The 27,711-nt window shown below is 43.2% G+C and overlaps 2 protein-coding genes and 1 pseudogene across 3 annotated transcripts; all 3 read left to right on the top strand.

Moving 5' to 3' along the window:
- The first annotated feature begins 203 nt into the window (after positions 1-203).
- On the top strand, positions 204-3,359 carry LOC133909895 (peroxidase 1-like). Its single transcript, XM_062352437.1, has 3 exons — positions 204-631; positions 2,173-2,604; positions 2,683-3,359. Exons 1-3 carry the CDS (start codon positions 392-394, stop codon positions 3,088-3,090), a joined length of 1,080 nt encoding a protein of 359 aa, XP_062208421.1. The 5' UTR covers positions 204-391; the 3' UTR covers positions 3,091-3,359.
- A 9,738-nt stretch (positions 3,360-13,097) lies between these two features.
- On the top strand, positions 13,098-17,660 carry LOC133900750 (peroxidase 1-like; annotated as a pseudogene).
- Positions 17,661-20,083: 2,423 nt separating this feature from the next.
- On the top strand, positions 20,084-23,398 carry LOC133900759 (peroxidase 1-like). Of its 2 annotated transcripts, XM_062341999.1 has the most exons (3): positions 20,084-20,396; positions 22,310-22,405; positions 22,526-23,398. In XM_062341999.1, exons 1-3 carry the CDS (start codon positions 20,166-20,168, stop codon positions 23,147-23,149), a joined length of 951 nt encoding a protein of 316 aa, XP_062197983.1. In that variant the 5' UTR covers positions 20,084-20,165; the 3' UTR covers positions 23,150-23,398. The 2 variants fall into 2 exon arrangements, with proteins under 2 accessions (XP_062197983.1, XP_062197975.1); XM_062341991.1 differs by having other exon boundaries at positions 20,085-20,396; positions 22,310-23,398.
- The last annotated feature ends 4,313 nt before the right edge of the window (positions 23,399-27,711 follow it).

Consider the following 27,711-nt stretch of genomic DNA (forward strand, 5'->3'; position numbering starts at 1 on the left):
AGGACGCCGCCAACCATGTCGGCTGACTGGCTTGCAGATTGTCCACAGAGAAGCTCAGCTGAGACGATGACGATCACCTGGGAATGCCTTCGAATGTTCACTAAAAAAAAGGAGGAAGATGGCTTGAAATGTTCACTAAAAGAAAAAGGAAAATGCCTTGAAATGCAAAGCTTTGGTTGCGAATGATAAAGGAAAATGTCTCAACGTGTCAGTCACTCTGAGACACTGCTGAGAGAGCTCTTTCGAAAGCAGTACGTTTCTACCTTTAATCAAGTGCTCCGACCTTCATCCTTGTGTATCTAAACACCCCACGGCCGTTGTGTCCCAGATCGACCTCGGTCACGGGCTCAGCTGGTCGGATCAACACTCACGCCTCGATAGCCAAGTAGGCATGGCTACGCAAGACAAGCCGACGGCCGGCGGAGTGGTAGCCCTGGCCGCCGCCGTCGCCGCGTGCGCGCTGTGCCTGCTGCCGGCGCCGGCCCGCGCGCAGCTCCGGGTGGGCTTCTACGACGCCACCTGCCCCAACGCCGAGGCGCTCGTCCGCCAGGCCGTCGCCGCCGCCTTCGCCAGGGACGCCAGCATCGCCGCGGGGCTCATCCGCCTCCATTTCCACGACTGCTTCGTCAGGGTAACAGAAAGTTAACCTTGTCCAGCATAGTAGTTCAGTTTAAATCACCAACTCGTCCGTAGCTTTAATTTTAGCAAACGTGTATAAACAGATAAATTTGTCAATAGTTTTCAGTTGCCTGTGCAATTATGCTTCGTATAAACATAGCAGTGGAGCTCGACGGGAATAATTAGCTATGAATCTATCAGTTGTTGTTTTATCATAGGATGCATGACGTACTCGCTCCAGTTATTAGCCAAAATGAATGTACAACCTCTTTTCTTAGATGAAAGAAGTAGAACTTTCGGTCTATGTATGTATCAACATGATGTCAAGATGTTCAGAGTATATATATAGATATTTTATAAATATAAGTAACTGTGTAGAAACAAACTCAGGTAGATAGGTTTCACAATAAGAACCCTAAACAAATATGCTCACGTGCACGTCAAGAGTATATATAGATATTTTGTTGTTGTTGTGCTTTGATCTTAAGGAGACTTTTATATATGTGGTACAATGAACAACGACACGTACATGTTTCTTGTCCACGATCCATGGCTTGATTAAGGCACTCTTTGGAGGAAAAAAACGTAAGAGTTTCAAAGGAATTACACCAAACGAAAAATTTGCCTTAAAGACACTTGGATCAAAGGAATGCGCTTATAAAAATCCTATGAAATGGCTTGTTCCAAAGTGCATGGTAGAAAATTTCATTTGCAGATTTGTAGTAGATCGCTGACTGATTAGTATTAGTACTTTACACAAATCAACTGATATTAATTAAACAAATAATGGAAAACAGGAATGCTAAAGTTGTTTCTCTCTCAAAAAAAAAAAAAAGAAGAGACAATGAGACAAAGTACATGACCAAAGCACAAAAGTATATATATATATATGTGCATGTCGTGCTGTCTTCTTTGTTGCAAGTTGACGCATATTCCCCGCTTGCAACTGGTGCCATGCCAAGCTTTTCATGACAAGAATCTTAATTTTGTCTCCCCATGCATCCATTGATATTGTGATCGTACTAACTTAAAGTCATTCAAACTAACGCGCACACATGCAATAAATATAGCTCATATCTTTAGTAACAAAAGCATGGACCATCGTCCCTGCAAACTTCAAAAATTGTGAATACAACAACGAAGAAGAAGAAATATGATCATTGCGCAAATGTACTTGGTTCTAGTAATTGGATGGTGAAAGACAGGGGCGGATCCTAGGGAAGGGCTCCAGCCTCCTACTGTTTCGTAGCTAATGAAAGTTCCACTAAACACTCTAATAATTTTTTTGTTATGGATAAGAAAGAGAGAGAAAAGAGAGAGGAAGAGGAGGACAAAGAAGAAGAAGATATAGAGAGAGGTGGATAAATCTCCTTATCCGATTCCTCTGCATCCGGTGAAAGACCGCCGATGCTATCTCACTTGTTTTGTTGAGAAATGAAATAGATTGGTCAATCATCGATCCTGTCACCATACATAGATGATGTGATTCATAAATCAAACAGCCTTTTGTTGGTGAACTCTGACATGCGTTCATCCCACACTAACATGCTGCAGGGATGTGATGCGTCGGTACTCCTGACCGTCAACCCCGGCGGCGGCAAGACGGAGCGTGAAGCCGCGCCGAACAACCCGAGCCTCCGCGGCTTCGACGTCATCGACGCCGCCAAGGCCACCGTGGAGCAGAGCTGCCCGCGCATCGTCTCCTGCGCCGACATCGTCGCCTTCGCGGCCCGCGACAGCATCAACCTCGCCGGCAGCGTCTCCTACCAGGTCCCCGCCGGCCGCCGCGACGGCCGCGTGTCCAACGAGTCGGAGGCCAACCTCAACCTCCCCTTACCCTCCTCCACGGCGAAGGTCCTCACCGACAAATTCGCCGCCAAGAACCTCACCGTCGAGGAGATGGTCATCCTCTCCGGCGCCCACACCGTCGGCCGCTCCTTCTGCAGCTCCTTCCTCGACCGCATCTACAACGGATCCACCCCAATCGTACGTTCCGGATCATCATGCACGTCTCATGCAATGCATGCACGTAACTAATACAACGTGTGTATGTAACTGATGCAGGTTGGCTCGGGTCTGAGCGCGGGGTACGCGACTCTGCTGCGAGCGCTGTGCCCGCCGAACGCGAACCAGTCGACGCTGACCACGACGGCGATCGACCCGAGCACGCCGGCAGTCCTGGACAACAACTACTACAAGCTGCTGCCGCTGAACCTGGGACTCTTCTTCTCCGACAATCAGCTGCGTGTCAACGCCACGCTGAACGCGTTCGTCAACAACTTCGCTGCCAACGAGACGCTGTGGAAGGAGCGGTTCGCGGCGGCCATGGTGAAGATGGGCCACACCGAGGTGCAGACGGGAAGGTGCGGGGAGGTCCGACTCAACTGCAGCGTCGTCAACCCGACGTCGTCCTCGGCCGAGCTGGGTTCGAGCGCGCCTGCCGTCGATGACGAGGGCGTCGCCGCGAGCTAGCTGATGATCTCCTGCCGTCATAATTTGCGCGCGTCAATATCCTTTTTGACGGGCACGTTTGATCGATCTGTTCGAGCTTTTTGCGTGTGGACAGTGGACTGTGTTTTTGTTGCGTCGATATGATCTGTGTGTGAAGCTGTACGTACGCACGCATGCCAGACTTACGAACGTACTGATGCCATCGAGTCTGTGTGAGCATCGTCTTAGTCTGCATTTGAGTGATGGATAATAAGAACGTATGTACGTTTCATGTTTGTTGTCATGATAGTGGTCTTGAGAATTTGTCACTCTCATGCATTTTCTCACCACTGTTTGATTTTCACTTTGCTTTCATTGGCTGATTGTCACATACCCGATCTGTGGTCACTACCACAGAAACGATTATCACTACCGATTCAAAAACTATATTACTATCGATTATTAAACTGACAGTAATAATCATACGTTCTTAACACATACCTGATAATCATGAATTATCATTGCCGAATATAAAACCGATACTCACTACAATAGAAATGATTTAGTATACAAACATCTATTCGAGGCCGTCTGTGCAAAGGTTATCACATACGGTTCTAAACTAGAACCGTCTGAAAAATAACGAGGAGTAGTTTCAACAAAGTGAGACGCTTTAGTACAGACGGTTCACATTCAAGAACCGTCTGTACTAATAATACAGACGGCTCCAAAATGTGACCATCTATACAAATGATATAGTTCAGACGGTTCCAATAGAAACTGTGCATCCCGCAATGACCGTGCGTCCCACAACGCCTGTACATCCCGGCTCGCAAAGCCCCCACACGTTGTCTATCAGTCTGTACTAAAACCATCGCCTATTAGTACACCATGAACACCACCATCCATAGAACCCTAGCCGCCTCCCTTCTGCTCTGCCTCCTCCGCCTCCTCTACCTCCCACAGAACCCTAGCCATCGCCTCTCCACCATCCTCCTCCAGCGCGTTTAGATTCGATCGCCAGATCCGCCACCCTCTGTGCCGATCTAGGCATCCTTCCACCACCCCTCTTCCTTGTCTCTAAGCCTCGTCCTCGTCGTTCGCTGGAGCGGAGATTCGGTCTGACTCATATTAGTTTCTTTCATTACCGGTAAGGAATTGAAGCTCTAGCTCGTCTCCATGTCTGTCTCTCCCTATCAATTTGTTTTGTCACGGATTTGTTTTGCTTCGGGTGATGTTCCAATGCTGCGGTGCGAGATCTTGGAGAGGAGCTTGATTCGGTGTGGCGTGCCCCTGCGCTGCCGCTAGTCTGCACTACTTGCTTGATTTTTCTCCAGCGTCGACGACGAAGTCCCACGACTTCACGGAGTTCCAGATCGGTGTCTAAGGTATGTACTCTGTAGCCGAGATAAGTTGCTGATTTGTTTTACTTGGTATTGTTTCAGATTTCTGCAGATCTGTGATTAATCAGTCCGTTGATCTAGTAATGACAAATGGTCTATTTACACAAGTGCGGGGTGAGAGGTAGTGGGCATGAGCAGATTCACAAGCAAGGTGACTGAGTTTAGAAAGGGGTTGGCTTAGATGATGCTAGGATAGGGAACTACCCAGATCTACAAGTGCAAATGGGTTCCTTTTTCCCACTTGAACTAAAAATTATGGATTTATGGAATGCACTTAGCTTCACTTGACCTTTTATGATATTCTGTTTACAGAATGAATTTAGGAAGTGATTATAGTAGTGTTAATTGTCAATTGCTCGTTATTTCTTATACTCGGTGGACAAATAAGAAGAGGTGAAATGGTTTATGTAACCAAGTAGCCTGTATTTGACTACTCCCTTATTTCTTATCAAATGCTCCAGTACAAGGGATAGAAATTTAAAGCTGAGTAGATAACTTCTACTGTGATTTTCGATCACTAATTCAAAGATAATTGTGAACTCTTTCCTAACAATCATAGCATCATACTATGGCACTGTTTGGTTCAATCGTTGCAAATGCAAATGGTAACGGTATCAAAATACCCTGGTAATGTAATTGGAATGAGTAAAACCGAAATATGTTTGGTTCAAGCAGGGTAACAGTATCAGGACTAGTTACTGGTTCAGCAAAGACACATTCAACATCATTTTTCAAGGGAAACCATACTGCAAAATTGTTCTGAAAACAAAATTCTGAAGCAATGATTTTTAATAACACATTTCTCACAACAGATTGAATTCATCAAATCTGAAGAATTCTCTCACTAGGCAAACAAATCTTTGAAAAGGAGAGCAAATAAATCCCTATTGCAGGATCATCGAATGCAAATGAAATTTTGAACAAAATGTCAAAAATTGAAACCAGATTCCACACAAAATAGCATATTAGAATGCGTAAGACACTATTTGGCCTTGCTCCATAATCCAACAATAGCAGATCTCCCCCCCCCCCCCCCCCGTCTCAACCAAATGGAATCAAAGAGGTAGAGGAATCAGTCCAACCTACCTCGAGTGCAACCGGGGAGCACCTGCTTCTGCAGTTGTCAAGCCTTTTCGCCCCCGTTGGTGGCTTGTCACCAGTGGCGGAGATAAGGACATGGCGGTAGCAAGGAGCGAGAACGACAATGGTTGTGAAGGAGCCGCATGAAGCAGATGAGGAGCTAGAGGCAGAGGCAGAGAGGTGAGGGAGGGGTGGGATCATGATAAGGGGGGGATCATGGAGATGGGTGGCCGCCGATGCAGTCGAGCGCTGATTGGAGACAACGATGGCACGGATACCATTATGCTGGGCTAGAAAAACCGTCTGTATAAATTTGATTTGTACAGACTCTTTTCCACAGACAGTTCAAAAAATGTCCTGTACGGGATTTCTGAACCGTCTGAACTAATGATTTCTCTAGTAGTAACTAATAATGAATATCAGTGCCTGTTCATAATATGAACCGGTAGTGACACAAACTATCGCTGCCAGTTCTTGAGCTAATTCTGCTGATTGATATATTTATCACTGCCAGTTCTAGCTAGGAAGTGGCAGTGATAGTCAATCCAGAGGAAAATTAAAATTTAAATAGACAAACAATAATTTAACCGAGCTTTATATTACTAATCTCTAGAATTATTGGTTTATATCACACTAATATATAATTAGGTCACTAATAATTCCTAACTCTATCACTGTACACCAAAATCAAAAGACATGTCCGAGTGTGCAAAAGAGCCCTAAACCCGTGCATGCGCATCTACAAGCCGGCCATGACGATGAAGAAGTAGTTGTTGTCATCCTCATCCTCTTCGTCTCTATGGTCCTCATCATCGCCATTCTCCTTTGTGGTGTCGGACTCTTCTTCCTCCGGCGCGCCTCGGGATATCGTCGCTAGGCTCAAGGCATATCGCCTGCCGCCCTGCCGTGTCAGGCTTGCTCTGATCGGACGGGCACGCGGGGTTGCTCGGTGGCTGCCCGGTGGGCCCTCCTTGCTGCATCAGCTGAAAAGCGGCATGATGACGACAGGACCGGACGGGGGCGCATTTTCAACCCCCCGTAACATCAAGCTGCAGCCCATGATGGTTGCTTTACATTTATGATGCCTTGGTACTCGCACCCTCCTTTCTGGGCACGCCAAGCCCCCTCCCCCCGACGGTATAAAAGGTGGGGGTGTGTCCCGACGACAAGGCCAAGACTTACAAGCCGGATAAGTTCTGGAAGTTGACCAAGTCTCACGAGTTGAAGAGTACCGAGACAAGCTAACGAAGAACAAGACACACGAAGCTCTAGACTTAGACAGAAATCCTTGTAACACAAGAGATCCTCAGAGAGGCATTTTCAGAGCATTTATAGCATATATACAGGAGTAGGGTATTACGCTCCGTGCAGCTCGAACCTGTCTAAAATCCCCTGAGCATTTATTTCCTCTAGCATCCGATCATCCATCCCACCTTCATCTCATTTACTCTCATTTATTTCACGTACGAGGTAGATTCAGAATCATCCCCCCGGCCGAATCTCAAAGGGGGTCCCTCCAGATCCCCGCTTGTGGAGTTCATCCTCCGACAGATGCTATGAGATCAAAGGAAATGCATCGAAGTCATTGAGCTCTAGGTGATTCTCATGACATGAAGAAGAAGCGTAAGAGAAGCGATCTCAGAGATCGAGGGTGGAATCAAGAAGATTGACAATTAGCGTGGATGTAAAGTCGCTTATGGAGATCAAGTGACTAAAGGTATAAAATTATCAATTGAGCTTTTTATGTTCTAACTTATGTGCTGTGTGCTTGAGAGTGAGTAGTATTAGGTTCCATATTAAAGGTGGTCAAATGGGTGTCCCGACCCAGCACGACATGGACCCATTTAGGCACGACGTGAATAGGCGTGTTAGTCAAGCGGGCTGTGCAGCAACTCCAGCCTAGGCATGGCCCACTTAAGTTTGGGCCATGCCATGCTGGCTCGTGGCACAGTAGGCCCGATGGCCTTTTTCTAGCCTGGCAGCCTATCAGCTTGTGAAAAATTGGAAAAAATTACAAAAACTCGCACTCATCAGAAATTGAACACGTGCCGTGACTCCAACCCAGGCATGACCCACTTAAGATTGGGCCATGCTGTACCGGCCCAAGACACGGTAGGTCCGATGGACTTTTTTGGCATGGCAGCCTGTCAGTTCATGAAAAATTGGAAAAAATCACACAAACTCGCGCTCACCAGGAATCGAACACACGATCTTGTGCTTGGCAGTCAAACATGCTACCATGGCACTACAGATCCTATATGGTATTAGATCTAAATAAATTATATAAGATCATACAAAAATAGAAAAACTTAAACGGCCCAACTCGGTAGCTGTAAGATCCTAAACCCGGGATCTCCTGTACCTCTTGTATCAGTCCCTAGATCAAGTAGCTAATACACACAATATAACAGTAGTAGTATCATAGTCAAACTTCGTACATAAGTATTATGGTTCAGAGTATGGTTTACGAACCATACCGTATATTACAAACCTAGCCGAGATGCTAACAAAACACATCGTAAAGCAAAAACCCAAGCCACAAGCAGTTTAGGGTGCGAACATGACTTCTAAGACTACTCTTCATCCCTGCCTTCACCTCCAACGAAGTCAGCATCGGCTTCCTCATCTGAATGATAGCAAGAGTGACTACAGAAGGTACTCAGCAAGCCCTATACTATTTCAAGGTGTCGATAGATGCATAAAGGTGTAATTCAAAGGTGAGATTTTACGGTTTAGTTTTAAGCATGAAGCAGTTTATATATGTATTTTAAACAATATATATAGAAGAGGCTAAAGTATCATTTATTTTGAGATGGAGTAAGTATACATTATGGTCGTGTCTCCGATTCCAACCAAGCAAATGGACCGTGAGGTGGTGGCCGCGGCCATGGCGGCTGCTGTGCCTCCAGCTGCCGGCGGTGGCCCGCGGCCGGCTGCAGGTGGAGAAGCACTGGAACGTACGTTGGCACAACAAGCAAGCAAGGGACCAAGCAAGTGGAGAGACGCAACCGACAAAGACCATGTGGAGGCAGAGAGGGATCGGTGGCGAGCGGGAGGGAGGGAGTGGTGCGGCGAGGCAGAGGTAGATTTCGCGGATAGTGCCGCCTGCCGCGCGCACGGCACCGTTTGTCCGGCGAGCCGCCACTGACCGCCGGGCCCGAGAGCACGCGAAAACGCAACTTGGTCGAGCTACTTGCGTGCAGCTGGTGCACGTAGATGCATGTCGACCGCGGGTGTCACATGATTAGCCAAGTGGCGCCGCTGCCGCTTATTTACTTTATCTGCAAATTGGTTGACAAGAATATTCCTTTATAGGGCCTCGATTAATTATCTAGATAGCAATGGTCCTTATTTACTTTGCACCACCGAAACAGATCTCTCCAATCAGACCCGTGCTTTATTATTATCATTGTTGTCCTCAACAATTTTGTTCTAAAAGTTATGCTAGAAGCTCCGGCATTCACTTAAGAAAGAGATGCACGAGCTGGCTGGAGTTCGATGACACCTCAACCGACTGAGAAATTAAGCACATATTTGACAGCAAAAGGATCAATACCTTAGGGCATCCACATTGTATAGATGCAAAATAGGTTCTAAGAAACATCACGAATGATATGTAACATCTTAGCATACTTAATACTATTTGGAACAGATATGCGACCAAATCATAATAGAGGATGGAGAAAAATAAATTAAAATTATATAGGTCTCTCTCATATATATATATATACCTACCTCTTCTTCAACATCTCTCGAGTCTCAATTCACGGTGACCGCCATGACGAATGAAAGCAATAATGAAGGTGTCAAGCGATGATATTATAAGATTGAGTGTGGTAGAGGCCAAATGCATGGAGCCGGTTGGGCTCAATGGATGAAGGCGGGATGCAGGCTCTAGTGAAACGGTACTTGTCATATATTATCTATGGGACCGACGATGCAATATATAAACCGAGCACAACAATGGAAGCATAATACTCTCAGGGAGAAAACGATGGCTACATGTGTCGAGATAATTTAGTTTCTTCTATCCGTAGCAATGCACACGCATTCAACGAAGTCATACGAAAAAAGAAAGAGGAAGAAAAGTTATACAAAATTAAAGTGGAATAGAAATTACTACAAACAAAATATACTCGTTCTGATCATAAATATTTATCGTTTTGATTAAGATCTGATTAAACTTTAAAGCTTTGATCGTCAATAACTTCCAAAATATTTAGTTTAAAAATATAAAAATTATATGTATAAATTTATCTTGAAAAATACTTTCATAATATTATATTTTATTATATATTATAACTATATTCTTATAAAAATAATAATTAAAATTGCATGTCAAAATATAAAAATAAAAAATAACATGCATTTATGACCTAAGGTGTAGCGCAAAAAGCTAGTGTCGTAAAGAATCTAATGGGCACGTGAATAAATGAATTAGTTAGATATGTTGAACACTCGTCCTTTACCTTTTCGATGTCAGGCCATGATGGACTCAGATTTGGCTTCTTGCCTTTTTCCCACGTTGGTCAAGTACATCAAGCAAAAGCGGCAAAGAGGTATTAATGCAAAAGCTGTGATTATGAGCGATGCATGCACCTACCTTTGCTGTCCAATTACTATCTTATAAGACCATGGGGGCGTATTATTAGTCCACGCAAGCCCCCCTTCGCTCAAACAACGCTTCGGTCGGAAGAGTTTCTGGTGGGCGTGAACAACATTACGGTGTTGATATCGTGCCATAAGGAGATAGCTGGTCGTGGGTTCGATTTTTACAGACGGCGTCAACTGCTGGAACCGAAGTCTCGAACAAGGAAAGCCTTCGCTCTGAAAAAAAGTTGAAGGCTTTTGGGTGTGACACATGTTTAGAGGTAAATAATCTTGATTCCTCTCTCATCTCGGGTACAGTATGACTCTATTTATAGCCCGTACTCAACCACTCCACGCTAAGATTTACAGTTTCACCCCCTCAACTGCCACATTCTCAGCATATTCAGGAGCATTATGGTACAATCAAGTACATTTACATAATTACAACTCTACCCTATGCAGTTAAGTGGGCCTCGTCATCTATTTGTGGTCTTCGGCCAATCTCATAACTGTGCTGAGGGCTCCTCTCCAGCTTCCAACCGAAGGTTCGCCACGACCTTCACTCCTGTCCTCCGGCGCCATGAGTCGACCTTCGGCCTCCGACCGAAGATACACTAGTACCTTCGCACCCTTCGGTCAGCGGAATCGCCGGTCAACCTTTGACTTCTGACCGAAGGCCTGCCGTAGCCTTCGCCGACGCAGGCGGCAAGAACCGCAAACGTGCTTCGGGCTTCGACCGAAGGTCCGTCGTGGCCTTCGCCCGCACGAATGGAGGTCATGGGCCAACCTTCGGGCTTCGACCAAAGGTACGCCATGGTTTTCGCCTGCATTTCCTGAAACACCACTGCAACACCTATGAGTGTTTAGCCAGCAATAGACTTCGACTTGCCATACGAAGGGGGGCGAGAGATCATCCCAACAGGAATTGTTCACAGTAAAAATCTCTTTCAATTCACACAAAAAAAAAAATTATCTTTCTTCTCCTTTCCTCTCTTGAATTGCAACCATGCCTTAATCGAATGAATTATAGTACTATTAAATTTGTTGCTCTGTAGATCCATATATTTAATAAAGATAGTTTTGAAACACACCGTCCTTTGATTATAATACTAACTAGAGATCAAAATCATGGATGGATTGTTGGACAAGTTAATCTGGTCGTACGAATTATAAAGTTCTGTAATCTAGTTTGAACTCAAACCTCTGACCCAGCACCAACAAGGAGCCGCAACAAATACCTGAGCTCTAAGTTCACATCGTTACGAGTTGTATAGAAGGGAGAAAAAAGTGGTCAGTACGTAGCAAACATCATTCGGCTAAGAGAAGACATAATTGGAGTATATGTACTGAAACAACATGGGTTGAACGACATTATTGGTGTGAATAGAACCCATTTGTAGAGTTTTAAATATCCAAAGAAAAGATTTGTATTTGTTATAGTTAGAATTCTAGTATTTGTATGTATATTTTCCAAACGTACAGTCATATTGAATTTCAAAGTGTTCTACATAGCAAATATATATTTTTATTGAAGCTTTCAAATTAATCAAGACTTTTTTGTATGCAACAACTTCATAGCAGGTTTAATAAATGAGCTGCAATGTTCCCTGCAAAACCATATTCCTCTAGAACACAAAATAAATTCCAAGGCTTTAAATTACTGAACTAAACGCATGTGGATAAGCAAGATTTGGCGGTCCAACTAAAATAATAGTTTAAAACTCACATACCAAAGGAAAAGACAAGGGACCTGTCGAGTTTTGCTAGAACAGACGTAATCCGAAATCGATTAGTCATACCGACTCAGCTCTGAACTCAATATCGTGCACAAAACCACCTCCACCCCTAGCCCCGACGGAGACCCGAAACCCAACCGGCTTGTCTTCCCCGTGCAACCGCGCGACGACGCAACTCCCTCGTCGTCGGCCTGTCGGCCTCCCTCGCCATGCCTCCCTCACCATCGCCCTTCCTTGCCGCATCGTCACCCTCCCACGCTGCTCCCTCGCCGCGCCTCCTGCTTTGATGATCACGACACGAAGGCCAGCACATCCGCTTCAACAGCCATGGGACGAAGACAACTCAACGACACGATGGCTGGAGACATCTCAACGCCAGTGCAACAGCTCGATGGAGGCCACAATCACAAATCAACAGAGGGAACAACATACCTCTTGCAGATTCGAGGAGCCAAGGAGCAGTGGCCATCCAGATCCGCTGCCATGGCTGCGCCAGCCTCCTACAGATCCACCGTCATGGCCGTGCAGTGGCCATCCAGATCCCATAGGTCACATCTGCCCATCCCCCGACCACATCCGCTGTCGCCCCTGCCCGCCCGCCAGTCGCTGGTCGCATCCGCTATCGCCCCCGCTCGCCGACCGCATCTACTTGTCGACCTCACCGATCCCACCGCATGCATCTGCTACTCCAGTGGATCGTGGCCGTTGGAGGCTCAGGCTATGGTTCAGATGAGCTCACACACGTTGGTGGAGTAAGGGATGTGAGGGACGAGCTCACGCATGTTGGTGGAGGGACGAGACCACCCGGCGGACTAAGGTAAGGGAGAAGAACGGCAACGGCCGAACGGGAGGGGTGCTCTTCCCCTCGACGAAGAGAGAGGAGGGCAACTACGCGAGGGGGTCAAGAGGATATGAGGTGGGGATGGGTCGAGGGTTAGTAGGCCAAGGGGATTTTGAGACCCGTTGGGCACCCGCTGGTATAAAGTCATCCCTAGATCTAGATCCAAGTCGTGTTAGCCCCGACTTGATAGGCCCGTAAGGCTATTTTTTCACCCAAACTCGCCTGTCAGGTCTAAAACCTATGGGAACCGACCTGACAAGCTAGATACACATACACCTATGTAACAGAATAATGAAACGGTAATCCGCTAGCATCACAGTAATATATATATTATTTAGCATCACGCTCCTCAAGAACTGTGCCTGGATGCTAATCCCTTCTATATAAACCCTCGTGTTGTCCCAGCTGATGTGCATCAGCTACTATACTATCCCACGATACAATACACGCTCCGAGACAGAGAGCTAGCCTAGATCTAGCCAGGGATATACATTATGGTCGTGTCTCCGATTCCAACCAAGCAAATGGACCGTGCGGTGGTGGCCGCGGCCATGGCGGCCGCTGCGCTGCTGTGCCTCCAGCTTCCGGCTGTGGCCCGCGGCCAGCTGCAGGTGGGCTTCTACAACACGAGCTGCCCCAACGCAGAGTCGCTGGTGCGGCAGGCGGTGGCGAACGCCTTCGCCAACGACTCCGGCATCGCCGCCGGCCTCGTCCGGCTCCATTTCCACGACTGCTTCGTCAGGGTATGCATTTGTGCCTCTTCCCATGGATATGTTCCGTTTCTTTTCCGCTGCTTTGGCCTTTTTTTTAGCAAAAATAAAAAAATAGATAACATTTGGTATCGTATTTACTAAAATAGATAATATTAACGTATTTATAAATTTAATACGTGTATTCAGTATCTTATTTTTTAAAACCCAATTTTGATACATTAGCCACTGAAAAAGGGTGAACCTATTAGTTTTTGGCACTAAGGTGCCGAATACGTGTACAATACCATATTCTGCAACTTAGGTACGCGGCAGGCAGCAGGAAGTACGGAAAAAAAGTAACAGTCATTGTACATGTGTGTTTATGTTTCTTATTTAATTCTAGATTTTATTTAAAGTATAAAAGTAGTCTAAAAATTCTAAATATTTTTATGAGCAAACTAGAGTTCACTAACAACCTATTTAATTGGTTTGATTCAAAAAGTTCGAGCCAAAAATTCTCTAAATAAGCCTACTTTTATAAATTATAAAAAAAATTTAATGCCGCAAATAAATTTCAAAAATCTAGAAAAAATTATTTATATTCTTCTCATGTGATGCACTAATTTATAAAATGTACTACATGTTTGAATTTATTTTTATTCAAATTGAATTAAAAAGATAATATCACATGAAATGATAAAAATATATATAAATAAAGCGTTACAAAGGAACTTACTTTTTCATCAAATAACCTAGGGTTGAAAATATTTTTATAAATTAGTACATTACATGAGAAGAATATTTATGATTTTTTCTAGGTTTTTGGAAATTTATTTGAGCACTAAAAATTGCTAGAATTTATAAAAATATGCTTATTTAGAAAAATTTAATTAAATACTGGCTTAATAATTTTAGATCAAACCAATTAAAATTGGTTAATAGTGAATTCTAGTTTTCTAATAAAAACGTTTAGAATTTTTGAAGTACTTTTATACTCCAAATAAAATCAAGAATTATGTAAGAAAACATAAACACACGTGTACAACAACTGCTAGTGTGTATTCCCGTACTTTCTGCCACCGCCGGTCGGGTGTATTCAGCACTTGAGGGGCCGAATTTGACCGTGTGCATGTATTCGGTACCTTAGATGCCGAAAATTATCGTGACCATTTTTTTGGTGCGTCACATACCGAAATAAGGTTTTCGGTAAACGAGGTGTCGAGTACACATGTTAAATTTGTAAATACGTCAATATATTATCTATTTTAACAAATACGATGTTGTATGTTATCTTTTTTAGATTTTGATCTTTTTTTTTCTTATTTACATAATGATTATCAATCACATATATGGCTAGTGGCACTAACACATAACAATGAAAATAGACGGACTAATATAGATGATTTTTTAATTTATTATTGATAAAATATCTAGAAACAGTTGATAAGCAGACATATTTATAATAGGATTAGTAGTGTGGGTGTGTCAGACCTTACAGATATTTTTTATAAATTCATCTATATCTATCATACAGAACTCACAGACATATTTATATTTACTTATTTAGATAATATTTCATGGATTGGACAGTACACTTGATGGCTAGTGGAGAGCAAGTAATTTAGTTGATTAACCATCGGCTACACACTAAGGGTCTGTTTGTTTTAGCTCTTGTTTTTGGGGTGTTTTTAAAAAGCTATGCTTTTAGTTTGTCGAAAAAGCTATTTTTATAATTAGGTTGTTGGCTTCTAAATAATTTTTTTAGCTTCTCAGTATATAGCTTATAAAAAAAACATCTCTAAGTGAGTTTTTCAGTTTCAATTTATTTTCTTTAAAAGTAAGTTTTTGACTTATCAAAAATCACTTCTCTGTAACTCTATTTGTTGTGGTTTTTGACTTCTGACTTCTAACGGCAACAGAAACGAAATCAAAAGCAGGAACTTTATATATTTAAGTAGTTTTGGTCCTGCTTCTGCACTGTGTATGCACGGAATAAAGGTTGGGTTAGTTGACAATCGCATACGCCTTGCGTTTATCCTAACTGGTTCTTCACCTTTTATTTTCTTTGGTACGTTTCCCTGCTTTCGGAGATGTGGACATCACTTCACAGAACTTCGCTATTACGACTACTATTCAAAGTTCTAACGAAGCAGGAGAAATTATCAGCGGATAATTAATGGACTAAATTTTTGAACAAGACTGATAAAACTAACTTTGAACCCATCATCTCGTTCTCGTATATAGCTGGAAAGCTTAAAGTAAAAGCGAAAGGCCCCATTCATGAACTGTCAAACAAAGTAACGAGCCGTCGAGATATATGGATCGACATGTCAAGAAAAAGTGAAATCAAAGCAGGAAATTAATACAGACGACAGTAAAAGATTCTGCAAACTTTGGTTACACAAGAGTGCAAATCATGATATATTCAGTGGTCTAATGCACAAAGATAATCTAGGGACTCATCTCCTCCCTCCTCCTCCAGCCCCGCTCTTCTTTTTTCTCTCCATCTTCTTCTCTCTCCTTCCTCTCCCTCATCACCGGCGGGTAGTGTTACGATCCCACTCGGTTCAACACCCAAATCAGCACAAGTACATGGGAAACAATCCGATTCCAACACTGGATTTAAGAAGTCAAAGAGATACAAAGTGATAACTAGAATCATGGACTAGAAAGACGAACAACAAGGACTGGGAACCAGAGAAACAGAGCTTGGGGAAGGCAGCTTCGCCTCCTTTTACAGTGTCGCTCCTTGCCATCGTATTGGGTCCATTGATCCAGCTCGAAGACCTATCCCAGTAGGCCACACAGTTAGGGGGCTTGAGCCACCCCCTCGACTAGAGCCATCACACTAGCCAACGATAAAGACTTGGAGGTTCACATGCCGGCAGCCGATCAAACCACGGTCGTAGCTTAGTCGTACGATTGACTTGTACATACAGAAATATCTATTGACATAATCAAGCAACTTAGAAATAAACAGAAAATACGTATTAACAGGAGGTAAAAGATCAGCAGTAGCTTTATTTACTCTTTTTTGTTGTTTTTGCAATTTTCTTACTTTTTTTTTTGTCGTTTCTGCAACTTTCGTTCTGCAGGGCTGTGACGCGTCCGTGCTGCTCACCTCCCCGAACAACACGGCGGAGCGCGACGCGGCGCCCAACAACCCGAGCCTCCGCGGGTTCCAGGTGATCGACGCCGCCAAGGCCGCCGTGGAGCAGAGCTGCCCGCGCACGGTGTCCTGCGCCGACATCGTCGCATTCGCGGCGCGCGACAGCATCAACCTCACGGGTAACGTGGCGTACCAGGTCCCCTCGGGCCGCCGCGACGGCAACGTCTCCATCGCCCAGGACGCGCTCGACAACCTGCCCCCGCCCACGTTCACGGCGGCGCAGCTGGTGGACAGGTTCAACAACAAGTCCCTCACCGCCGAGGAGATGGTCATCCTCTCCGGCGCCCACACCGTCGGCCGCTCCTTCTGCAGCTCCTTCCTCGACCGCATCTACAACGGATCCACACCAATCGTAGGTTCCGGATCATCGTGCACGTCTCGTGCAATGCGTGCACGTAACTAATGCGACGTGTGTATGTAACTGATGCAGGTTGACTCGGGTCTGAGCGCGGGGTACGCGACTCTGCTGCGAGCGCTGTGCCCGTCGAACGCGAACGGGTCGACGCCGATCACGACGGCGATCGACCCGAGCACCCCGGCGGTGCTGGACAACAACTACTACAAGCTGCTGCCGCTGAACCTGGGCCTCTTCTTCTCCGACAATCAGCTGCGTACGTGTCAACGCCACGCTGAACGCGTTCGTCAACAACTTCGCCGCCAACGAGACGCTGTGGAAGGAGCGGTTCGCGGCGGCCATGGTGAAGATGGGCAACATCGAGGTGCTCACGGGGAGCCAGGGCGAGATCAGGCTCAACTGCAGCGTCGTCAACAACCGGTCGTCGGCGGCGGTGGGGATGATCGACACGGCGCGCTACAGGGGATCCACAGAGTCCCTTGATGAGATCGCCACGAGCTGACTCGATGACGGTATGCCGTACGCGGCACCAGACTCGTCCGTACTGCGCGTGTATGTGTGTTTGTACGTCCGTACTGCGCGTGTGTTTGTGCGTCCGTACTGTGCGTGCGTCATGCTCGCACTAAATTTTAGCTGAGACCGTCCCAGCGACCCAGCCCTTGCATGCCGTGCATCAGTGAATAAAACTGGTGCTCGTACACCGGTAAGACCGATGGACGTTGCTCCCACCCTGTTTTTCATTTCCATTCCCACGCGCTCCCGTGCTTTTACGCTACAAAAGGTGATAAAAATGGTCATAAATTTTTTCAAAAAAACGAGACTAATAGTACAAAGTCATTAGTCTACAATGCTTCAAAAAATCAACCCTAAAATCGATCCGAGAAATAAAAATAATAAAATCTGCCGAAAGTGAAACCTGAAAATAACAAAATCCGCATTAATCGACGCTTGTGCACCTAGCTCAATCATCAAGACAGTTCCATCTTCTACCGTTGATTCAGTATCAGGGTCCTACATGCTACAGCACAGGGCCTGACTTTCCTAGCAACCTCAATGGGAACCCAAAAGGTGCCGTCGAATAGCCAGTAGTCCAAGTCGTCTCTCTTATCTTGTTGCGTTACAACGCCACCATCTCATTTCTAACAAAAATCTAAAAATATATAACATGTAGTATCATATTTATTAAAATAGATAATATATTAACGTATTTATAAATTTAACATATATACGTTATCATTTATGCAAGTTTTAATATTAATTTATCAGTGTCATATCGTGACTGAAATCGACACTGATAATGACTATCAGTGTCAGTTCTTAACTCCTTAGTCGTTACTCGTGCGTGGGAGTTTAACCGGCACTGATACGTCTTCAATAGCGGTTACTGTTGAACCGGCACCGATAAATCGTTAGAATAATTGCGGAAGCCAAATTCAAATATTAATTCGTCCTAACCAAAATTCATTTTAATACCGTAATTAGTTCAGTACACACTGCTATCACATCATTAAAAATGATATAAAGAAAGATCCAATAGTCCGATTTCCATTAAATTTTAACAACAGAAACTAGACAAGTTACAAAACTATTGTAACAAATTCAGTCAATCGAATCTCTGGATTAAGAGTTATGACATTCACAAACAAACTATGATAAATAGTGATGAAAATATAATAAACCCTAATATCACGATTATGTAAGAATTTAAAAAATTAGCCAACTAGTTTTTTTAGAACTTTACCTTGATCGAAGGATAAAAAAATCAACATGGAACGACAAAATATGGAACGACAAAATGAAATACGTAGAGAAGGAATAAAATTATCAACTCATCAACTTACAAAATTTAGTCTTCATTACATGGATGAGTTCACAAGATGCATCACCAAAACATCCTAAAAAAATTCATTGAAATTCTAAACCTAGATAGTTTCTTATTTTTCCTAAAATAAAAACCTTTATTTTTTTCTGAACCCGTCGGTTCTCCTGTTGCTGAGCTTATATCGTCATTCAGGAAATTGTGTTCGACACAGTCACGAAACCGGCCGAACGCCGTCCTACTCCCGACTGGGCTATGGTTGTCGCTCAGGCTGGCGTGCCCAATTGTGTCAGTTGCCAAACACAAGACCCCGCCGGCGTCGCTGGGATGCCCTCAGCCAACGCACTACGGCCAACTTCGCTCGTCCGCGCGCCACGGGCAAGTCCTGCATGCGGCAATTGAGATATTGAATATGATATTATTTATCATATTTGGCTATACAGACTGTTTTTGGTATATAAGGTTTCGATTATGTTACACAGTACCGTATTCAACATCTTATATACTGAAAATTGCTAGGCACATGCTTTTTTTGTGCCTCGTGTGCCGAACTTGGGTTTTCGATATGCGAGGTGCTACATACATATGTTAAATTTGTAAATATACTAATATATTATTTATATTAATAAATACGGTGTCATATGTTATCTATATTTGAATTTTTTCCCCTCATCTCAGAACTGATCAATGTGAAATCGTACCTACAGATGACAGATCTATCATTGTATCGAATCATTCTGTCAATAATTTTGCTAACACATATTTGGACCGCTACTTAATGTGTATTGGAAGCTATGCCGTATTCAGAAGAATAGATTGAGGTACCCCAACTCGTTTTTGTAGTTAAGGTGACACTGCAAGGACTTTAAGATTCGACAGTGAAGTTTTCGATCATCTATTATTTCGACGGTATGTTAGTACTATATAGGTTCACAAGTGTGGTGCATTTGATTTATATACATGTCAAACTTCTTCCATAAAAAATAAGTTGGAAGCTATACGTTCCGTCTTCTTGGATTGCTAGCTACTCGAACCCTAAATATAAATTTATTGAGATATCGATACGGTCTCTAATATGATACTTTGACTAATAATATCTATAAAAATATATTATTTTATATAAAAAGAGTTATATATTATAAAAAATATTATCATGATGAATATAGTAACATTAACCCTATGTTAGGAACCTATATAATTTTTTAGCTATTAATAGTCTAAGCTAAAAAAATTTAACTTAGAATCAGTCTAAATGAACTCATATTTAAGATTAGAGGTAATAGCTAAGTAGCTATCATTTGACAATTAGCCTGGCCGGCCCTGGGAGCCGTTCTATAAATACTAGTACAGCCACCGAGTTAACACAAGTGCCTGCTCATAGTTAATTGAGTGGTGCAAGATATAATCGTAGCTACCTAACCGTGCCGTCCTTATGAGGATGACGACGAGCAGCAGCGTGGGCGCTGGCCTGGTGGTGCTCGTCGCCACCGTGTGCCTGCTGCTGCCGGCGGCGACCCGGGCGCAGCTTCAGGTGGGGTTCTACAACACCTCCTGCCCCAACGCTGAGGCGCTGGTGCGGCAGGCCGTCGCCGCCGCGTTCGCCAACAACTCCGGCATCGCTGCCGGGCTCATCCGCCTCCATTTCCATGACTGCTTTGTCAGGGTACGTAAGGACAGTACACATGCTGCCTCACTTTTCATCTCTACATGGAGATGGAGTTGGTTAATGAAATTTGGAAATTAAGTATATATCCCTTGACATGAAAAAAAGGACACCCGAGAATAAGTGTAGTTTGGAACTTTGGATACATAAGAGGACGATTGAGGATAATATAACTAAAGCTTTCAGAAGAAATTAAAACTCTCATTGTACTTGTATTTTTTTTTTCTAATATATGATTATAAAATCCTCTAAGGCACCTTACTGACCTCGAAATACCCAAATATTCCTTTTTCTTGGCATGAGATGTAGCATGCATTTAGCTAGTTTTCATAACACACTTTCAACCATTATTTTTTATTTGCTAGCTCTGATCTCAAGCTAGGTCTCTTTTATTATTTTGAAATGCCCAAATATTCCAAATAGGCCTTTTATTTTCTAGCTCTGGTCTCTAGCGAGGTCTCCCCTCCAGTCTCATTAGTTTAACATCGACATGTTTTCGTAACACACTTTCAACCATTATTTTTTAATTTCTAAGTAAATGGTAAGAAGTTAAAACATAACAATATAGAAGTACTTTTGATGATAATTATAATATCCTACTTTCATTTGACAAATCTAAATGCACATGTGTATTAGTGTATTTTTTTTTTAAAAGCTCGACTCATGCATTTTGGTATGGCATCTATTTTTTACCGTGGTAGTAACTAATATGAACACTATTACACCACATTAATTCATGAAACAGTTGTGAAAGCGGAGTTTCTAGCTAGAAAATAAAAAAAGGGATCAGGCATTAATTTTCTGATGAGTGACCGATACTAGAAACTCTTGAAGGGGCATATATATGTGTCATATGCATATGAACAAATAGTTGGATTAAATGTAAGTCAGATTGACGAAACTTCAATATCAGTGTGAAGTGGAGAATTGTTTCGGGGAAATTACTATCCAACATGTGCGCCCTCTAGTCCATTATTTACACATGTCTGCTGTTTTCGAAAGGGAAAAAGTTTAAACTTTGACTTTTTATCTATGAGTAGTACCATCTAAATTAGTGTGTATATGGTAGAAAAAAATTCAAAATATTTTCCCATAAGATATTTCCATATATATATCTTCTTCAAGATATTGTGGTACTGATTACGTCAGAGTTGTATCAACAACATATGTTTATATATGGTCTAAAAAACATATATTTGTATATGCTGAGAGCAAACAGATCGACAGGGGTTATTTGTCTCCATCAAGAAAAATGCAACTTTACAAACGAAACAAAACTCTAATTAAGCTTCATCAAAGACGTGCCAAGTCATGTCTTGGTCACTGTTTTCAACCTTTCTTCGCTTCAATAATGGACCGTTCGACAACAACGAAAGCTCACTTCGGATAGTTGGCAGCATATGCTCTCTATCCGAACTCTTGGAATATATCTTCCTTTGTGGATATATCATACGTGGCGTAAATTAATGCCGTACATATTATTGGATTCAAACATACACACACACACATCATGAGTATTATTGAATATAGATCATCACAATTTTGAATTGTTGGATTGGACTAAGTCGGTGGTGATTGCAGATTTCTGCACATATAATCATATATAACAAACAAGCGCCACCTATTGATGCAGCACGTGCAAGAGTTGCTAGGAATTCCATTATTCAACACCTATAGTTTGGACCACTGTTTGTTAGCTCAGACTTCCATGACGTAGTGTAAACAATCTGATGAGTTGAACAATTGAGATCAATGTTGCTATCAGTCCAGATAAGCGTTGAAGCGATATACCATCCACACAATAATCAAACATGCATTATTGATGCATGCCACATACCTTGATGCATGCATGCTTGACTCTCACAGATATACTAATCAATGTTAATGAAAAATATGTGCTTGACTCGATCCAGGGCTGCGACGCCTCCGTGCTACTGTCCGTGAACCCCGGCGGCGGCAAGACGGAGCGTGAAGCCCCGCCGAACAACCCGAGCCTGCGCGGCTTCGAGGTCGTTGATGCGGCCAAGGCTGCCATCGAGCGGAGCTGCCCGCGCACGGTGTCCTGCGCGGACATCCTGGCCTTCGCCGCCCGCGATAGCGTCAATCTCACGGGCAACGTCTTCTACCAGGTCCCCGCCGGCCGCCGCGACGGCAACGTCTCCAAGGAGGGCGACGCGCTGAAAAACCTCCCCGGGCCGAACAACACGGCGACGGGCCTCATCGACGGCTTCGCCGCCAAGAACCTCACCGCCGAAGAGATGGTGGTCCTCTCCGGCTCCCACACCATCGGCCGCTCCCACTGCGACTCCTTCCTGTTCAAGAACCGTGAGCGGCTGGCGAACGGCACGATCAGCCCAGCGTACCAGGCCCTGCTGGAGGCGCTGTGCCCGCCGACCACGAACCAGTTCACGCCCAACACGACGGAGATCGACCTGAGCACGCCCACAGTGCTGGACAACAACTACTACAAGCTGCTACCGCTCAACCTGGGCCTGCACTTCTCCGACGACCAGCTCATCCGCAACGCCACCACCGCGCCCAACGTCGCCGCCTTCGCCGCCAACGAGACGCTCTGGAAGGAGAAGTTCATCTCCGCGATGATCAAGATGGGCCGCATCGAGGTGAACACCGGCGCCCAGGGGGAGGTCCGGCTCAACTGCAGCATCGTCAACGCGCCGTCGTCGTCCACGGGGATCGAGATGCTCCTCCCGGGCACCTCCGATGATCGTGCCGACGAGGTCGCCACGAGTTGATCAGATGTGTACGAGCTACCGCATGAAACATATATATGTACACGTACATGCGTGCGCGCATGAGTGTGTTATGTTTGCACGCACAGTTGTGTTGTTTTGTGCGTACGTGGACGCGAGCTTGTGTTTAGTGAGTGCGTACATTAGTACGCAGCTAGACTTGCATGCATGGGTGTGGTAGAGAATAAGAAGGACATGTACGCTAGTAACCTTGCAAGAAATAAAGTTGCATGCATGGGTGTGGTAGTACAAGTTTAGCCTTGGAAAAGCAGATAGAGCATTTATTAATTAGTTCATGCATGGTCCAACACGGTACTGCTCACACGTCAATTTTCTGCAATTGCGCCTAATGATCCGAGCGACCGGCCACCTGTAGCGCGCTTGATATATTCAGACACTGTCTACCCACACTGGAAAATTACAAAAATTACCTTAAAAATCACTTTGATTTTGAGTTTACCCCTAGTCAGAATTACTAAACAACGCGCAAAATACCTTGACAAAGTGCGGGGCTAATTTTATCGTGATTCCAATATTATTCTACAACAATAATACGCAGAAACTATAGTAGCAAATATAATACGACATTATAAATAAAAATAATCACATACAATCTCTTAACAACGCAAAGTCACAAACAGTGAATAGTTCTAGATTGAGCCACAACTAAAAAAAGTACAAAAGTAAGCACTACATAATCAAGTAAATAAGTTACAGTCCACCTCCCTCAAACATCAAAAGTTCCATTCACCACCTCCTGATTCAGAGGACAAAGTCTGTAACTCATCCATCTTCATCATGATCCTCAAGTCCATGTATTGCCGATATCTGTCAATTTTTGCTGATACGTGTGGCAAAAAACAGAGAAAACATTTGATAAAAAAAAAACATCTGTTCGTCTGCTCTTAAATGTAAGTAACTCTGTGAAAAATCATAAACAAATTAGAATAGATCGATGAGCAATTTAAAAAATAGATTAAGACAATTCGGATCGAATGTTTAACAAATTTTGTGAATAAATTAGAATAATTAAAAAACAATATGAGATCTAGCTGCTACATATTTTTAATAAAAAAATAAGAACAATTTGTGAACAATTTTGCTACAAGAATATTTTAAAAAAGCAAATTGGTTCAAACTCGCAAGTAATTTTGTATATTTTCAACAGAAAAATAGATGTGCATGTCACAAGACTAAAGTATGCACGTACATTTTTTAGATTTTACCATAAAACAATTGATAAAATAGCAAGATAAAAGGTGCTACACCTAGGTTGAATTAATACAATGGTCTTGCAATTCTAATATGACATGCAACAATTCAATTTCTAGGAATATAAATTGTAATAAAGTAAATAGCACAAAGAGATATGAAAATTTTATCCTACGATATTGATGACTTGCCGGTCACCCTTAATCCACGTTGACGTGAGTTCAGTTTCTAATTGTTCATCTATCAAATATGCAATTCTCATAAAGAGCAACTTGATCTTGAACCAGATTGGTATAATAAACTACTTTAATATCTTGATTTCACTAGAGTAGCACTTTACCGTTCCGGTGAGCTGTGCTCCAAACCTCTCATAAGCTTGAACCTCCAAGATGTGTGCTCTAAACCTCATTTTAAAAGGCTCAACGGTCTCAACTCCTGCAAGCCATCTAGGAAGCGGCAACCTCCAAAGTAACAAGTTGATGTCGCTTGCTTGAAGAATCCCTAGTTCCATACAGCTCAAATGACGCAAATCTATGCACTAGATGATCTCACACTCTGAAATATGAAATCACTAAATCAAGAGAGGAAGAGAGGGATGACAAGAGCTCAAGTGTTCAGTTTAAGTGTGCAAGGGAGCTTCCTTAAGCTGGTGGGGGTCTATTTATAGGCCACACTGCAAAATGTGATTTTTACCTTTGAAATCCTCAAAAGACTTTGTTACAGCGGTTAGATCGACCCTAGTGACGGTTAGACTAGCCTCTCATCCAACGAGTTAGAGCATTAAATGCTCTGAGATACAAAATATGAGAGTTTGAATAGGGTAGCGGTTAGACCGCAAGCACGGGTCGATTAGACCACGACCCCACACTTCAAATGCTTTGGGAGTTTTGGACTCCTTCGGTTAAATCGGTTGGCGCTTGAGGTTAGACCGCTACCCTCTTCTTTTATACTGAAAATGACAAGTGGTTAAATCACGTGGGGTACCTGGTTAGACTGGTACACCCTCTCAAGCTGCCTCTCGGTACACCATCTTCATGTACTTTCCTCATGTACATCTTCTAGCTCAAAATTCAAATCAGGGACTAATCTTCGTACATTTTAATCAAACAGGTTAGTTCATAATTGATTGTTGTCATTAATTATTAAAATACGAATTAGGAGTCTAAACCCTTCAATGCGCTTTTCGACCAAACGACTCCTGCAGAGACAAGTCACGAACCATGAAGGCATGCGGCCACCCATTCTGTCCAATCTACAATACAATGAAGCAGTACTAAACCAAACCAACATGCCTGCTGCTTATCCTCCACTCGTTTTGTGTTGTGTATAATTTAAAACATTAGCTATAAATTACTTTTTATGCATTGAATTTGTATAATTGAAAATGATATGGGTGGATTTATCTTGAAAAATAGTTTCATATTCGTATAACTTTACTATATTCTATAAATATATTTAAAAATAATAGTCAAAGATATATTTTAAAATAATACTTATTTGTGACTGGGGATAGTACTTTGCAAATCTTACTTGGAGCATATATTTTAGCGTGAATCCAGAGCTTAACTTAGAGCCGTTTCTAATGGGATGCGTATTCCGGCTCTAAGTATTAGTCCAATGCTCGATGATCTCGTCACCCTGAACTATTTCCATGAGCACATTGATGGAATATAAGGTACTTTTAGATTTAATTTAATCTATAAATAATTTATAAGCAGAAACTGATAAACTGATATGATCATATCATCAGAGCATAATCTGTACATATATATGAAATCACTACATATGACTAGACTTACTATACTCAAAATTAGGAACTGTAGGAAATAAAGTACGAGAAACATGATTTTTATGTATTGGTCCTGCATGGTGAAGGTTGTTGAAGATACTGGTTACACCGTATTGATGGCACGATCGATCCTGCTGACGACGCGTCGAAATTGTTGACGATGACAGCGGACAGCGCCCAAGAAGACGAGCCGTGATGAAGAACTTGAGCAGTCGCGCGGAGCGCTTCCCAAAAACCTTATTCGCCCTCTGCCGGTGCAAGATCTTAAAATCGAGGGTTTCAGAGACCTGCTCTCCCGACATCGGGATGAAGTAGACTACAGCGACAGCACAATAGAAAGAGAAAGAGGCAAAACCCTAACTCTTATATAGACTCGCTAAATGAGAGCGTTCTCAATTTTAAAGCTACTCTCAATTAGCAGTCTATATTGTACGTGTTCTTAAAGAGGTGGGGGTCCTTGCATATATATAGAGGAAACCCCCCCCCCCCGCCTCCACCTCCATTAGCAATATGGTACTAATAAAGGGTGGATCTCAACATGGACCACATATCCATAATATGGCCATTTAAGATTTATTAGGAATTATTACATGGACCGGCCCTAATAATTCTAATAATCCCTCACCAGATCTCAAAGTCCCATAGAGAATTACCAGTTTCCCACTGTTGTTTGATATACTAGTGTTTCAATGGAGACTGTTAAGTTGAACATCCACCTCAATCATCAAGCTACACTCATTCACAACTTGAACAATGGACTATGCCTTGAATTACAAGTTTTGTGCAAATAAGTTTCACTTAAAGTTATAACTGATACTTAGCTACCAGTAGACTACCCCGTGGGTGGAGCATATAAGTCCTACTCCATGATCTCTTCATGAGTTTACTAGAGATCACCCAAATCTCATAGACTGCGACCAACAATCAGACTCATATAGGTGTGTTCTTTCAAGAATGCCCTGTAGGTCAACATCTTTGCTACTTAAAGCCAACAGAACACATTAAGGCATTAGCCAACCTGCCTTACAAATATCTAAGAGTATTGCATCTTCACTCGAGTGGGTCAAACAACAAAGGTACTCTCCTCTAGTTAGATCAACAGTCTGTTCTTCCCAGGTCCTAATTCATGGGATCTCCGATCACATAGGTTGGGTTACCACTATGGTATAACTCACATGGGTCTTATACCCATCTTCTTGGATGCATTATCTATCACACTCTGTGATAGTCCCTTTGTAAAGGGATCTGCCAGGTGCTTAGCCGTTTAGATATAATCCAAGGTTATCACTTCAGAGTTTCTTAATTTCCTGACAGACATCAATACTCTCTTTACGTGCCTTGAAGACTTGTCATTATCCTTAGAACTGTTTACTTTGATAATAACCGTCTGATTATCACAGTTCATAAGGATAGCTGGTACTGGTTTCTCAACCACACGTAAGTCCATCAACAACTCACGCAGCCATTCTACCTCAACAGTGGCTGTGTCTAATATAGTGAGTTCTGCTTCCATAGTTGACCTCGTCAAGATGGTCTGTTTGCAAGACCTCCATGACATAGCAGC

Source organism: Phragmites australis, chromosome 2 (genome assembly GCF_958298935.1).
Source record: "Phragmites australis chromosome 2, lpPhrAust1.1, whole genome shotgun sequence".
Classification (NCBI taxonomy): Eukaryota; Viridiplantae; Streptophyta; class Magnoliopsida; order Poales; family Poaceae; genus Phragmites; species Phragmites australis.